General features: G+C 26.1%; 2 protein-coding genes across 2 annotated transcripts; one reads left to right on the forward strand and one right to left on the reverse strand.

The window, feature by feature from the left end:
- Positions 1 to 1306: 1306 nt before the first annotated feature.
- LOC111029803 (N-terminal kinase-like protein) lies at positions 1307 to 9242 on the reverse strand. Its single transcript, XM_022308982.1, has 17 exons — positions 9027 to 9242; positions 8794 to 8954; positions 7675 to 7824; positions 7434 to 7559; positions 7171 to 7358; positions 5318 to 5408; positions 4932 to 5243; positions 4734 to 4857; positions 4496 to 4593; positions 4345 to 4437; positions 4147 to 4282; positions 3874 to 4065; positions 3341 to 3472; positions 3127 to 3239; positions 2823 to 2936; positions 1609 to 1690; positions 1307 to 1536 (listed from the first exon to the last, which is right to left on the reverse strand). Exons 2-17 carry the CDS (start codon positions 8908 to 8910, stop codon positions 1406 to 1408), a joined length of 2199 nt encoding a protein of 732 aa, XP_022164674.1. The 5' UTR covers positions 8911 to 8954; positions 9027 to 9242; the 3' UTR covers positions 1307 to 1405.
- Positions 9243 to 10960: 1718 nt separating this feature from the next.
- LOC111029804 lies at positions 10961 to 13657 on the forward strand. Its single transcript, XM_022308983.1, has 4 exons — positions 10961 to 11230; positions 11310 to 11585; positions 11655 to 11934; positions 13410 to 13657. The coding sequence occupies exons 1-4, from the start codon at positions 11118 to 11120 to the stop codon at positions 13557 to 13559; spliced, it is 819 nt and encodes a 272-aa protein (XP_022164675.1). The 5' UTR covers positions 10961 to 11117; the 3' UTR covers positions 13560 to 13657.
- Positions 13658 to 13933: the final 276 nt, after the last annotated feature.

A 13933-nucleotide genomic window follows, 5' to 3' on the forward strand; every position in this document is an offset into this window, starting at 1 on the left:
ATAATAAATCTTAATTTGTTTAACAATAATTTTAAACAATAATATTCAATCAAGTAAACAAATATTTTATAACTGATTCTTTTATATTAAAGTCAATGAAATGAGACTTTAATGTTTATAAATTTAAAAATTAGAAATTATATTATAAATGTTAAGTATTTGATATTTGTATTTTAATAGGTTTTTGCACCTAAATAGTATATAATATAAATTAATTGGTACGGTAATCTTTACAGAATTCCAATCATATAAATTAGTTTTTTTTATCATTAATAATTAGATATTCTAATAATCAATTATTATATTACATAAAGATTCTAAATTTATTCAATTTACCACAGAAATAACAAACGATTTGTTTTTTTGGTAAACACAATTTAACAAAGAATAAAAAATAATATACCCTCTGGCCACCGTTGACCAAATGCTCATAAAGTGAATTTTTTTTTTGTGTATATGCATTTGTTTGTATAATATATTGTTATGACTCTAAAAGTATATGTCGTATACTCGCCAGTTCCCGATACGCCATTGGATTCGGACTTATTATCCTTGATCACAAAATTAATTGGTTCTTTTTCTTACCTTTAAACGGTAATATTATTAAATAGGCAACAAGGTAGAATTTAATTTATGTTCTACAATTAAGTAAGAAATTTTAATCTGATATAATGAATACAATACATTGTTTAGATGTATTAATATAATATGTATATTAAGTAAAAATTGGAATTTATTATTAACGAGTTAGATAGTATAAAATCACGCCAAAAACAAATAATATTAGTACATTAATTTTGGTTTTTATAATAGTGTTATATTTTTTCATACGTCTATATATTTTATGATAGCCAGAAATGATAACCTGAAACCCAGGGGCCTAACTCCTAATATGAGGTATCTGCAACCACATTGTTGTGCTGCCAATAATGAAAAAGTCATGTTAGGTAAGGGTGATGTACATCCTCCAATAAGATTAACCATCTTATCAAAAATTATTTTATTTATCCAATTAAACGTTAATATATTATTCATTTGTAGTAGATAAATTATTTTTTTGCAAAAATATGGTGTAATAGAATCAATAAAAAAAATCATATTTTATAAATTAGAGTAACACTCAAGTTTAAATGTAGATTAAAAGTATTAAGTCCAGTAAATAATTATGAAAAATGATAAAATGTGTTATCTTAATGTATAATTTTTAAAACCATTTATAAAAAGTACAATAAAATGTAATAAATCATTTTACTTGAAATATAACTAAAGAATAGGTAAAAATTTGCTATAAAAGCGTATTCATAAATTAAAGTCATAGTAATTCATGTATTTGATTTCTTAAAATATTATTTAAAGTTTTTAACAAAACCAAAACACTTTTTTTTGAAATAACTATTTCCCAAAATTATAATCTTTTACCACCTAATTTTAAGGATTGTTTGCTGCTACGTTTTGATTCTAATTGTTTTATACGTTCTTGTTTTCTTTCTTCACGTTTTTTGCGCATTTCTTCTTTTAATAACTCAGCCTCTGCTTCTATAAAATCAATTTTTTAAAATGCGTTATAGATTGATATTTTTTAATTCAAACGGTTAATAAGATACTCACTTTTTGCAAGTTCATCAGAATCATCCAGTAAAATAGGCTCTTGATCTTCCCAACCGAAATCAGATTTATCTTTCAAAGAATTCTATAACAATAAATCACATTGCAAATTATATTAGAATTTAATTACCAATTAGAGAAAATAAAAAATAATAATAATAATTTAATTTTTATCTGTATGGTAACAAAAGATTGATTATCTAAATATCGACAGCACAAAATATCAATTAAGTGTCAAATAATGAAAGTATTGACAAATTAAAATTACTGTATGTAGGAAGATACTTCCAAGATTTTTCATATCAACAATATATGAGTATACTACACAGGTAGACAGGCATAGTATCAGCTATTATACTGGTGTCATGTCTTCAGTGCAGTGTAGAAAAGTATTTGGGAAAAATTATTAAATTTGTTTAATGTAGAAAAACTTTCAACAAATGTATTCAAAATACTATGTTACCATTTACCATAGAAAGATAGCATATACCAGCTGTTGGTTATCATTTAGTTCCACTCAATATCTATGGTAAAATGCTAATCAATTATTTTCCACAGGTTTCCAGTGCACTATCAATTTATATAGTTGTTTTTATTCATAATTTAATTTTTATACATCAATTTTAATACTGCATTAATAAAAATAATCAATAGATATTAGAAACTTTATATAATGTAATACTTAATTATGTGTGTATCACCAATTTATGACCTATATAGTTAAGTTAAATAATATGTATTGATAACCAAAACTAAAAGTATTTGAAATTTATTAAAATAAATTATTTTTCACAATAAGTATTTAAGTATGTATTATTAAATCTAAATACATTTTTGTTATCTGTACAGAAATATTTTTTAATATATCCCTTTGTACACCACAGGTTTAGTGTAACTGTGAAGGCGATAAACAGATATTTTTATTATTGATAGAAGTCTAGAGTTGTATGTTTTTAAATTATGATTAATATTTATGAAATATTTGATTTTTTAAATTAAGAAAACTTAATATTTGTATATATATTATTAGTTTTTTTGTTATAGTAATGTTATCATAATATGATGTATTAGGTTTATTAAATTAAGTCATTTTTTATAATATGTTTTATGGGGGGGTTTTAATTTCTTGATATTTTAAACCTATCAATGTTTTGACTAATCTATATTGCAACTGTCTGCATTTAAACTGTATTCTATTATTATAAATTATACTGTACCGAAGTATCAACACCAATACTTTCCCAATCATCTCCAACATTCCATCCAGAGTTATCATCCCAGTCATTGGGTAATGTAGAATCTTCTATGGAATTTTTGTGATTTAGTGAGTCCTAGGAATAAAAAGATTTATAGTTAAATTTAAGAAATATTTATAAAACTCTAATTGTTAAGCTTTTTTAAATCATTTACATGAAAAAAAAATGAATTTGTGAACATATATTTTTATCCATTAGCATTTTGATGTATCAAGGTAACTAAATTAACTATTTATTTATTATTGTTTAAGATCAAAGATCTAACCTGAAATATATTTATACTGTTAACTGGTTTCTCTTCATACACATTTTTCACAACATTGTCTTTAAGTGAATTACTGTACGCCTGTTGTTCACAGTTGCTTATATTTGAGTTATCTTAAATCAAGTTAAGACAAGATGAAATAGTTATGACCAGTACGGTTTTTTTGAATTAGTAGATAAAGTAAAATTAAGGATTTGTCAATAAATATACTAACTCTTTGATAATTCTACTGATTTTTCATCTTTTTGAGGAATTTTGGATGAATAAAACTTGGAAGTTACTGTGGTAACAGCCCATCCTGCCCATGTGGGCATGGCTGGACTTGTAGTATTGGCAACTTCTTCTTCTACAAAATACAATGAACTCATATTCATTTTCATTTAAAATCAATACAATTGGCGTGCGCTAACCTTGTTGACATAGGATAGTAGGTTGAAGTAATTCTATCGTGGTTCATGGTGAACACAGAAAAAGAGGAGGGAAAACTTTCATAACACTAAATCCTTGGAATGGCTTGGTAGGCAATAAACTCCCAAGATAATGTGCCTTTTTTGGACAGTTTTTTTAGTAGGATCTTTAAAGATAATTTACTATTATTAATATTGATAATGATTTAAGATTGCTTAATATATTGTATTTGGAGTAGGGAATTTGGCCGGCTAGATATACAGCTACTAACCCTGCCAATCCAGTGCGCACGCTAATGTTCACAAATTATTTAATGCTAGATAACACATAAATCTCTACCCATTTTTTCTTTTAATCTTGCATCCTCTGAAACATTTTCAAGCTTTCCTAAAAATCCTTTGATTGTTTGAAAGGTAATATCTCGTACTGCTTTTTCAGGGTCAAGAGTTACTTGACACAATGCTGGCAATACTCTGGTCGATACTTCAATCAAAGGATAATACTGTTGAGTAGCCGAAAATGCTGAAACACCTAATTATAATAATAATTGCATTAAAACATAATACTCAATAAAAATAAATAATTACATATACACAATTAGATTAGAACAACCTGCCATTCTTGATGGTTGAAATGGATCTTTAAGTGCACGACTAAAAGCGGAGGATAATATTTTACTCCTATTTTTTGGGTCTAAATATTGAGCTATTTTACCCAAGCACACAGTAGTGTTAGTCCTTATACTACCCTGCATTTAAAAATATATAATATCAATAAATTATAATTTATATATCTTTTAATGTGTTATACCTGATCATCTTTCATTTGTAAGCGAGCAAAATGTCGCATTAACTCCACATTTAAATTATTATAATTTAATTTTGAACTTATATAAACCATACTCTAAATAAAAAGTCTGTAATTAATATATTTTTACTTTATGATTTGATAAATGACTTACTCGAACAGTCAATTCTCTTATAGTCGGACTAGCATCAGCAAGACCACTAACTAATAGTGGGAATATATTTGTGTTCAATAAATCGGCTTTTAATCGGCCTGTAACATAATAAATAAACAATTATAAAGATGAAAATAGTGACATTTTAAATAATTCACTATTATAAGACTATCAATAGTTCAAACAAATGTTGGTATATATCAATAATTAACATATAGTTAACATATTATGAACATACTTGCATATAGTTCAATTGTATTGAGTAATAATAATCTGGTAGCTCGATCGTTGGACTCATATAGTTTGATAATACAAGGCACTATTTTCTCCTCAAACTCCTGATCATCTAACATGGTACTTAACTAGAGGAAACAAAATTATATTGACCAAGTACACAAATAATTTTCAATTCTCTATAAATAAATATTTTGATTACCTTTATCATTGAAGGAAATATAACTTTTTGTTCTTTAACATAATTAAACATTTCAAGAAGACTAGGCAACACATTGTATAGGGCTATATTTTTGGGATATGTTTCTAGTAAGCTAGGCAATTTCTCAAGAAATGCTGTTCTTTGAAAATCATCTAGTATATGATATTGGCTTAATGATGTCATGGTTTTTTCCAAGTCATTACCAAAATATCCTTGTTCTCGTAATGTAGAAGTCACAATATCATATGATGGGCGGTTCATAGGGTCTAATGCTACCAACTTTGGATATATTGTCAAAATCTCTTTAGGAATCTGTAAAATCAAAGTCAAACAATATTATTTGTTAATTTTTAATTTTTTTAATATTTTAAGTAAAATTATAATACCTTTTTTGGAATTTTTAATGCTGATTGATTAGTTAATGGGCCATTGAATACTTCCCATATTAGCACACCGAGACCCCACATGTCAATTGAACTATAAATAAACATCAATTGTACATAATAACATTTTAATAACAAAACAGCAAAGTACATGTGTAAAATAATTAGTGATGCCATACATATTATCTAGGCACCTATTACCAATTACAAATAATCTAAAAAACATTGTTTTTTTTTTTGTGATTGAAAAATATGTTATGGTTGTTAAGTATGTATAAATAGTATAATATGTTATTAATTTAAGTATATATTTTATTAAGACATTAAATTATAACCTATTACATTTTAGAAAATCAATGTTAAAATTAACCCCCACCAAAATTAAGTTTGTTCTATGTATACAGAGTTGGGTAAGTTCCTTTTTAAAAATAACTTAGTTACGTCAATTGTTACAAAATTAAAAGGTAACAAGGTTACTTTTTTGTTACCAAACCACAAATGTAATAGATAACCTTTATTTTTTTAATTCAAAAGTAATTATTAACTAGTTAAATAATAATAATAATAATAATAATAATAATGTTGCTTTCAAAATTTTGAAATGTCTAAAAATAACATACAATTTAAAATAATAATTTATGCAAGTAAATATTTTTCTTTATTTCATACTCATTTTATATAATAATGTATCCTAAAAATTATTGTCACTTAATTGTGATCGTTGTTAAGTTCAAACATGGCTATACGAAAAAAGCGCAATCAGAAGCGTTTGAACAGCGTGATGTATTAAAATTAGAAACATTTGTTTTATCATTGAAAATCCATTTAATATTCTTAAATCACCGAAGTAAAGATTATTATAAGATATCATTTCAGCTCATTTACAAATTACACACTATCTGTGCTTTTAGATAATGAGACAAACAAATTAAATTAAGAATTTAACTTAACATTTAACAAAGTTATTTATAAAATTAATAGTTAATGTAGTTACTCTTGAATTATTTGAATAACAAATAACAAAGTTACATAATGTTACTTAAAAAAATCTATGTTTTGTTATTAGTCCAGAGCTAGGATTTTGGTGACTTTTGCATTTTTTTCTTTAAGTGTTATACAGTTCTAACCAAAAACTAAATTTGTTTCAGGATATAATAATTTAGTATGTGTAATTTTAATTTTACATTAATTGCATTTTAAGCTCATTGTTATAAATATTTTGTTCATTATGTGTATATTAACTAATTTTTGTTTATTTTAAGTTTTTTTAATGTGTTTTATAGGTAATATCAATTACTACCTTTAGTACTCTTAGAAAATAGTACCTTTGAATTTATATCGACAACATACCATAATATTATCGCTGTTACACCCGTTTTCGATAAAATTATTGTAACCTATCAGCGAATCAGGAAAATTGAAACTATATTAATAAAATAATATTACAAATATTTTAATACTGGTATATTTCTAGGCAAACTGAGTTGTTGGCGAATTGGGATTTGGCAAAGTCGGTAAGAATTGAAAAAGTAATATAATTAATTAAACTCACAAGTTAACTCAAATCTATCTATTAAATTTACTTCTTAAAACAAATTTTTACCTTTTTAGTGTCATATCAAAAATGAATAAAAAATAATTAATAATTAAAATAATATTTATTTTAAAATTAAATTTTTTTCGCTCATCTGAGTACTTTTAGAGTTTTTAGGTCATTCAAATCCTAGCTCTAACTTATTACCCAACATTGCATAAAGGCTAAAAATGTTAAATTCAAGGTATTTTTATAAAATTGTTTTCAAGTATTAACTTGAGGGTCTGGCAACCCAAAAAAAAAATTAATTATTTTCTCTTACAAAGGTGATTGCCGATGTCCTGGAGCACGATATAAATCACTAACATAAGATGGCGGAGAATTGTCAACAGAATTCATGTATTCTAATTCACCCAATTTCCATTGTCCGGCTTTATTTACGAATACTGACCAAATATTGACTTTATTGTGGCAGAGTTTTGCTTCAAAGTTTAAAAATTTTAATCCTTCCTGAAATATAAGTAAAATAAAATCTACTTTACATTCCCAAGTACTGAATGATATTAATGTCAAAAATGTACTCACTATTATATTGGATATTCCCCAAGCAATGTACTGTTTCATAATATCCGTATGAAGGTTGTTTTGAGATGATATAAATGATTGAAGTGGTTCAACATATTCAGTGGATAAATATATTATAGTTTTAACCTAAAAATAAATTAAATATTACAATATAAAAAATGTATATTTTTGGTTATTTGTTTTTAATGTGAGCAATTTATTTTTATTGAAGCCATATGAAATAAACATTTTTTTTGTTTACTTCTGAGCTTTCCAAAAAGCTGAGAATATTTGGATGTTTTAAAGTTTTCAAATGTTTCACAGCTGATTTAGCAAGTGCTGAACGGGTTTCACTTCCTGGAATGTCATCATTGATTAAAAATTCAAATATGGAAACTTCTTGTGTCGTGTTCTGTTAAAAAAATAAATATAACATGATGATTATTAGTAAGTAATTACACTAAAATATGAGGTGTTAAGTATTAAAAATATTTAGTAAATAGAAACAAAGTTTATAGGAAGTAGATAAATAATCTTTAAGTTGAGTGTAGTTGAGTATAAAAGTTATTTTGATTTTGAATAGATAATTATGTAAAATTAGATTTTCAAATAATGTATATACATGTTAATTGTTATATATCAGTCTACCAGCAATAAGAGTTACAAGACAGGCAATATAATGAAAAATAATATGAATAGCCGGAAAATAAATAATATTTACCAATAACTAAATTAGTAAAAATGTTAAAACATTAAACATTGGCCACCCCTGTTATATGTTATATTTGGCATAATGAAATAAGTATCAAATACTCAAAATGTGTTTTGAATAACTTATGTGGATAGGAAGGTTTATATTATGGCAGATGCTTAATTAAATTATGTGAAAAATGTATAAAAGTTATTAAATTAGTTGAAAATCTTTCTGTATATACCTATGTAATATTACTAATGAAAGAAATTAAGTACTAAATAAAATTCTTAAAATTAAATGTGGTTACCATTTTATCTATAATAATAATAATAATATTAGATAGTTTTGAATGATTGGCATTGCTCATTGACATTACTATGATTTGCAAATTGAAAATATTTGTTACCTGACATTATAGTATTAATAATAATAATAATGAGTTAAAATACAACCAGTAAATAATCAGATTTTTTTTATTCTTTATTCTTATAGTTAAAGTATTATTTAATTGTAGAAAAATTTTATTAAAAAAGTTATTAATAGAATAAATAACCTGAATAAAATTATACATCACAAATATCACTCAATCGATCAACGGTGAAGACACATAATTGATATCCAAAAATGTCAGTGAATAATTAAAAATTACATTTTTCATTTTTATCAGGATTCAAGCTTTGCTCTTACCTTCTTTTTCCCTTTATTCAGTTTCCACAGACTTTTTTCGTTGAATCCATACCTCGGGGATTCACTGATTTCATACGGAAAGTCTTTGGATGAGTCTCTTGAGAATATAGTCCACATAGTTGTAAATTATGAGCGTCTTTTTTAGAAGGTTTAAATCTAGACTACGGAATTAAACATAACTATTAACTATTATTATATTATAATAATGATAGGTAGACCCGAATTTAAAATACTCATTCAGACGCGTTTGAAGGATAAATGATTACAACTACGGATCGTACAAGGTACAGAAATGATTGACTACATCGAATCATGGCGAACTAATTATTTTGTCATGCATTAAACTGAGGAGTATAACATATCAACACTGGGTAAATATTACGTCTTGCGATGATTGATTTTACGAAATTAATTTGTTAATTGTCATTATTCACACTATATTTTGATGTCGTTGATAATAATATTTTATTATTTTGATAATATAGAATCACGCTTATCGCTGATAACAGGAAGTTCCAGACAAAGTGGAAATGTTTATTGATATACATATTATTGTATGTTCAATGTTGTATAATATTATGATTCGTGGTCCTACGAATTTAAGGACAGAATAGATAATAATATAATATATTATAAAATATACTTATAAACACCCTCTAAGTCTCAAGGAATTTATTGAAAATGGTCCAGCAGTTTTGGAGTAATGGAGTCTGAGTAACTTCAGACAAACCAAAGCGGATTAAAAATATAGAAATCAAATATTAAAATTATAAGTTTAAATCGTTATATCTGATCAATTATTATAGTATATTATATAACCCGCGGCAACCATTTACATGAAAACAATTTACTAAAAAAAACAATTTATATTTTATTGACTATAATGCGTAAGTCAACTTTTTAGTTTTTACCTAACCACTATATAGTTTAAAATTTGAATTCGTAGTTTTTTTCAATAGGTAATATCTATTTCCTGGGTTTTAATTGAAAACAATATTTAGTTTAAAATGTATGTCTTTATTAATAATTTTATCATTGAAAAAATAGTTGCGTTATTAAAGTGCTATAAAATACAGTTCTAATAGTTCTATTAAGTATTAGGTATTGGAGTCACTTTTATTATTAAATAAACCTATGACATATCTATCATTTACAAATATTGAATATTTGAATGTACTTATTCAAATTATTAAAAAATATCAATATTCGACACTTAAAATAAAATTTACAAAAAAAATAAATTGGTAGGTCAACAGATTTCGAAATAAAATTATAAAATATTGTTTTAGCACTAGGCAAATTATATTGTGGTGATACAACATTACAATGATATATTCTGTGGGTGATTTTTATAATATCTATCTTAATTCAAATTAAAAAAAAAAAACAGGTATAAGTTAACTGAAAATTGAGAATTCCTTTTGTTTTTATTCGAATACCTATTTATTATATAAATAGATCGACAGCCGCAGATTGTAGGTATATGCATAACTCAACGCATAGGTACGTTTGAATTTGAAATATTCTAATCACAGATTAATTATAGAGACAAGTTAAAATTATTTTATCGACATAGGTACCCACCTACTATTTACTAGGCAACCTACTGGAAACTGATCCAAAATCCAAATGACCTATTATTTGTATTTTGTATAATAAATTGAATCAACTAACAATTTAAGTCCTTTTAAATTTTCTCACATTTTTATAAATGTGTAGTAGTATAAAACCTACTCAAATAAAAAAAAAGGTAACGTTTTTACACTCGTGTACGAAATTAAATAGTACGATGTTCAAAAAATGAATAAGATGTGGCATTTGCGTCACACAAGTAAAACGATGAACAATTTTCCGCTGTCTCAAAAATCGCATCGGGCCTAGGCTGCAGCTGACCTATATAATATGTCGCTCACTCCTTCCCTTTCAGGGCCTGGGCTCAGGACCCACCAGGTTATCGATGATAGAATTTATATCACAATAATACATATAGAGTATTTGCATAATGTTTTTATTTATCTGTAGGATATAATATGCCGGGTGCTCGGGCATAATAATTAATAATTATTGATTTTAGAATTATGGGGTTGCCAACGCACTGCTGGGAGAAAACGTCATTGTTTGTCAGCGGTGGCGTACTGCCGTACATGGTACATCAACTGTCGGAATTCGCTTATCGGTGCTATCACTATCGTCTCCTTATCTTACGGACAGCGGATTACAACCAAAATAAACGGCCGCTTCGACGACACTATAACGAAAACTGAATGCAATAGTTTCATATTATTTAAATTATTAATTCGTTTTAATTATAACCGCGAGGTGCGATGTTCGCCTCTAAATTGCAGACTCAAAACGAGAACAAAGTAAACTTTAAAATGAAAACTCATGCGGAACTACAGGAATTGTACGAAAGGCAACGCAAGATCCTCAGTAACGGGTATATGATTTATTCTAGAACTGTTGGCAATTTTAAATCGTTACTAGAATGTTGAATTTTTTGTTGTTGGTTTTTCTAGACCATTTGTCGAGGGATTGCCCGACAAAGGCGAGAAACTAAAGCAGTTCATTGCTCAGCTGGACATAGAACTAAACAAACGCAACATTCAAAAGAAGCTGTGTACAGATATGTTGGCGTTGAACATTGGCAATGATCAGTTGGATACTCTTGAATGGACCGGTCAACATGTTACGGTACTTAAGGTTAATCAGCCAGATTCCATAGTCGACGATGAAGATGTATTGAGAATGTTTGGTTCACATTCTGGAGTTAATAAACACAAAATAATCATTGAGTACTTATCTTATTCGTTAAGTAATTTTGTCTATATGGTTTATAATTAAAATGTTTAATTGTCTTTCAGAGAGATACCAGAAAAAACATTGATCAAACCATCAGATTTAATTGAGAAAGATTTGATTGAAGAAAAAAAGCAAGATTACGATTCCATAGGATTCTCAGAAAATATGGAACGTTATGCTAAAAATTTATGTGGTCGTATCGACACTCACTTGCCAACAGAAAAAAGGCATTTTTTATTAAATAAGCCGGCTGTACCAAACAAACATAGTGTAGTTAAATCAGGGGATGTAAGCCTCAAGGAATCTGTGATGTTACAAGTTGCTTACGACAGTAAAATTAAGGTAAATGCAGAACTCTAACTAAGAGTATTGAGGTGTATGTTAAAGGACTTATACTGAGGGCCCCTTTAATTAACATTAGAACTTTTCAATTCAGTTAAAATATTTATTTAAATTAACTAAGTTTAAGGTTAAAATTAAAACTTACACTTATACTTATATTTACATGCATACAATGTACTGGCTGATCACATTGTTGCTCATTAAAAATCTCAATTATATATGATTCAAACTTTCTTCAATTCGTTATTTAATTTTTAGTGTAATGGTGTTCAAAACTTAAACATTTTCATTGGCCATCATGAATTTAAAAATACTTGTGCAACACTTAGAAATGCAAATTTTGGAAAATGCTCTCTTAGTGCACACTTACATGGTTGTATGAAGGTATCTTGAAACTTTGTAAAACGTGTATTATAGATTTCAGAAATATAATGGTTATTTGTTGTACAACATATAATGTTACACAGTATTAGGTCCTACAAAATATAAAATAACTAGTTGTTCAAATTATTTTTCTGATAATACTATTAGTACGTATCATAAAACAGCTGTCTGGATAAGCAAAGTCTAGACTATTCCAGATTAATGAGATTCTGCTGTATAGACAAAAGCAATCATTTTTTTATAAATGAAATTATTTAAATAACATTAAAATATAACATGTTTGAAATAATTAAAAAAGTATAAAGTATAAAATTACAAAATATAGCCAATAAGCAATGTTAAAAAAAGAAAATTCATGTTCATATGAGTTGTCAAAAAAGTATCATTCTATAATTTAGAATAAATAATTAAACGCGCCAGTAAGAACTGATGTTTATTTTATTATTATTTATTAGCTGTTCCAGGGCACTTTGTTGCCTGTTAAAAATGCCAATTGTTGACATGAATGTTATAATTGATAATTTTGCAAACAAAAGGAGTAGATAAATAATTTTTAAAGTACTTAACAGCAATTATATTTAACCTAATACTCCAATAAACTTCACAATAATGCTAATTAAATGTATAAATATACAATTTTTCACTTATTATTTTTGTTTTTATCAAAAAGCTTGACATAAATGAAACATTTTTATGTTAATTGTGTATCTTATTTTTTAGAGGAGCACAATGGTTTTGTATGTATAGGCCCTTTCCTAATTCAGTTGTGACACTGTTTAGAGTTTATTTTAACTACCAAAACATACAAATTTTTAAGTATATTGGGTTTGCTGTTTTAATGCTGGGCCGTTTAAAAAATGTATTAATTTAATGGTTCAATAAAATTGATTATTGAATTGATCAATCATGGGTTACTAAATCTTGTTTAAGATTACCATTATCTCACTATTGGTTCTTTAAATGCTACATAAATGTTGACACAACCCGTCTTTAGCCAATCATTGTATTCAATAAGGTTTTGTTAGAAATATTCAGTGCTTGTCTAAAAAGTGTTTTGTTTGAAAATTTGAATTATGTTTTTTATTTTTAAGGATTTAAAAGCTGAACATTTGAAAAAAAAACCAATTCCAAAGTTTGATACAAGTAATTATCGTAATACAAGTATGCTCAACTTTGATAACATTCTAGAAGACGAGAGTGATGAAGATAATGACATATTTGGTAATGACAGTGATGCATAATTTAAGATTTTGTTTTGTAGTTTTTAGTTCCCTTGTAAATAAATAAAATGTAAAAATTTGTAATAATTAAAATATTGGTTAGGTTAGATATGGGTTTTAAATTTAAAATAAATATTTTATTTTTATTACTTTGTGTAGGTATGCTTTAAAATATTTTTTCTTCTTGTAAAAATCATTTGATATTTTGATAACCATATATTATAATGGAGATCACTCAAAAAAAAAAGAGATTGATTATTTGTGTGTTGTAAAGTATTTACCAAATGCTATAATGACAGAGCAAAAAATATTATTTTTATTTTTATTTATAAAAGTTAATTAATAAATGTATCGTTTTATGATCATTTGTATTTAAAATAATTATCACTTATAGT

Source organism: Myzus persicae, unplaced genomic scaffold, assembly GCF_001856785.1.
Source record: "Myzus persicae strain clone G006 unplaced genomic scaffold, MPER_G0061.0, whole genome shotgun sequence".
NCBI lineage: Eukaryota > Metazoa > Arthropoda > Insecta > Hemiptera > Aphididae > Myzus > Myzus persicae.

Bases quoted from the DNA above. Each gene is read 5' to 3' on its own strand.
- LOC111029804 (XM_022308983.1), top strand. From the start codon at position 11,118: ATGTTCGCCTCTAAATTGCAGACTCAAAACGAGAACAAAGTAAACTTT. The intron at 11,231-11,309 runs GTATATGATTTA...TGGTTTTTCTAG, and splicing joins CGCAAGATCCTCAGTAACGG to ACCATTTGTCGAGGGATTGC. The intron at 11,586-11,654 runs GTACTTATCTTA...ATTGTCTTTCAG, and splicing joins AAACACAAAATAATCATTGA to AGAGATACCAGAAAAAACAT.
- LOC111029803 (XM_022308982.1), bottom strand. From the start codon at position 8,910: ATGTGGACTATATTCTCAAGAGACTCATCCAAAGACTTTCCGTATGAA. The intron at 4,066-4,146 runs GTTGTTCTAATC...TATTATAATTAG, and splicing joins TCAACCATCAAGAATGGCAG to GTGTTTCAGCATTTTCGGCT. The intron at 1,691-2,822 runs GTACAGTATAAT...TTATTGTTATAG, and splicing joins GTATTGGTGTTGATACTTCG to AATTCTTTGAAAGATAAATC.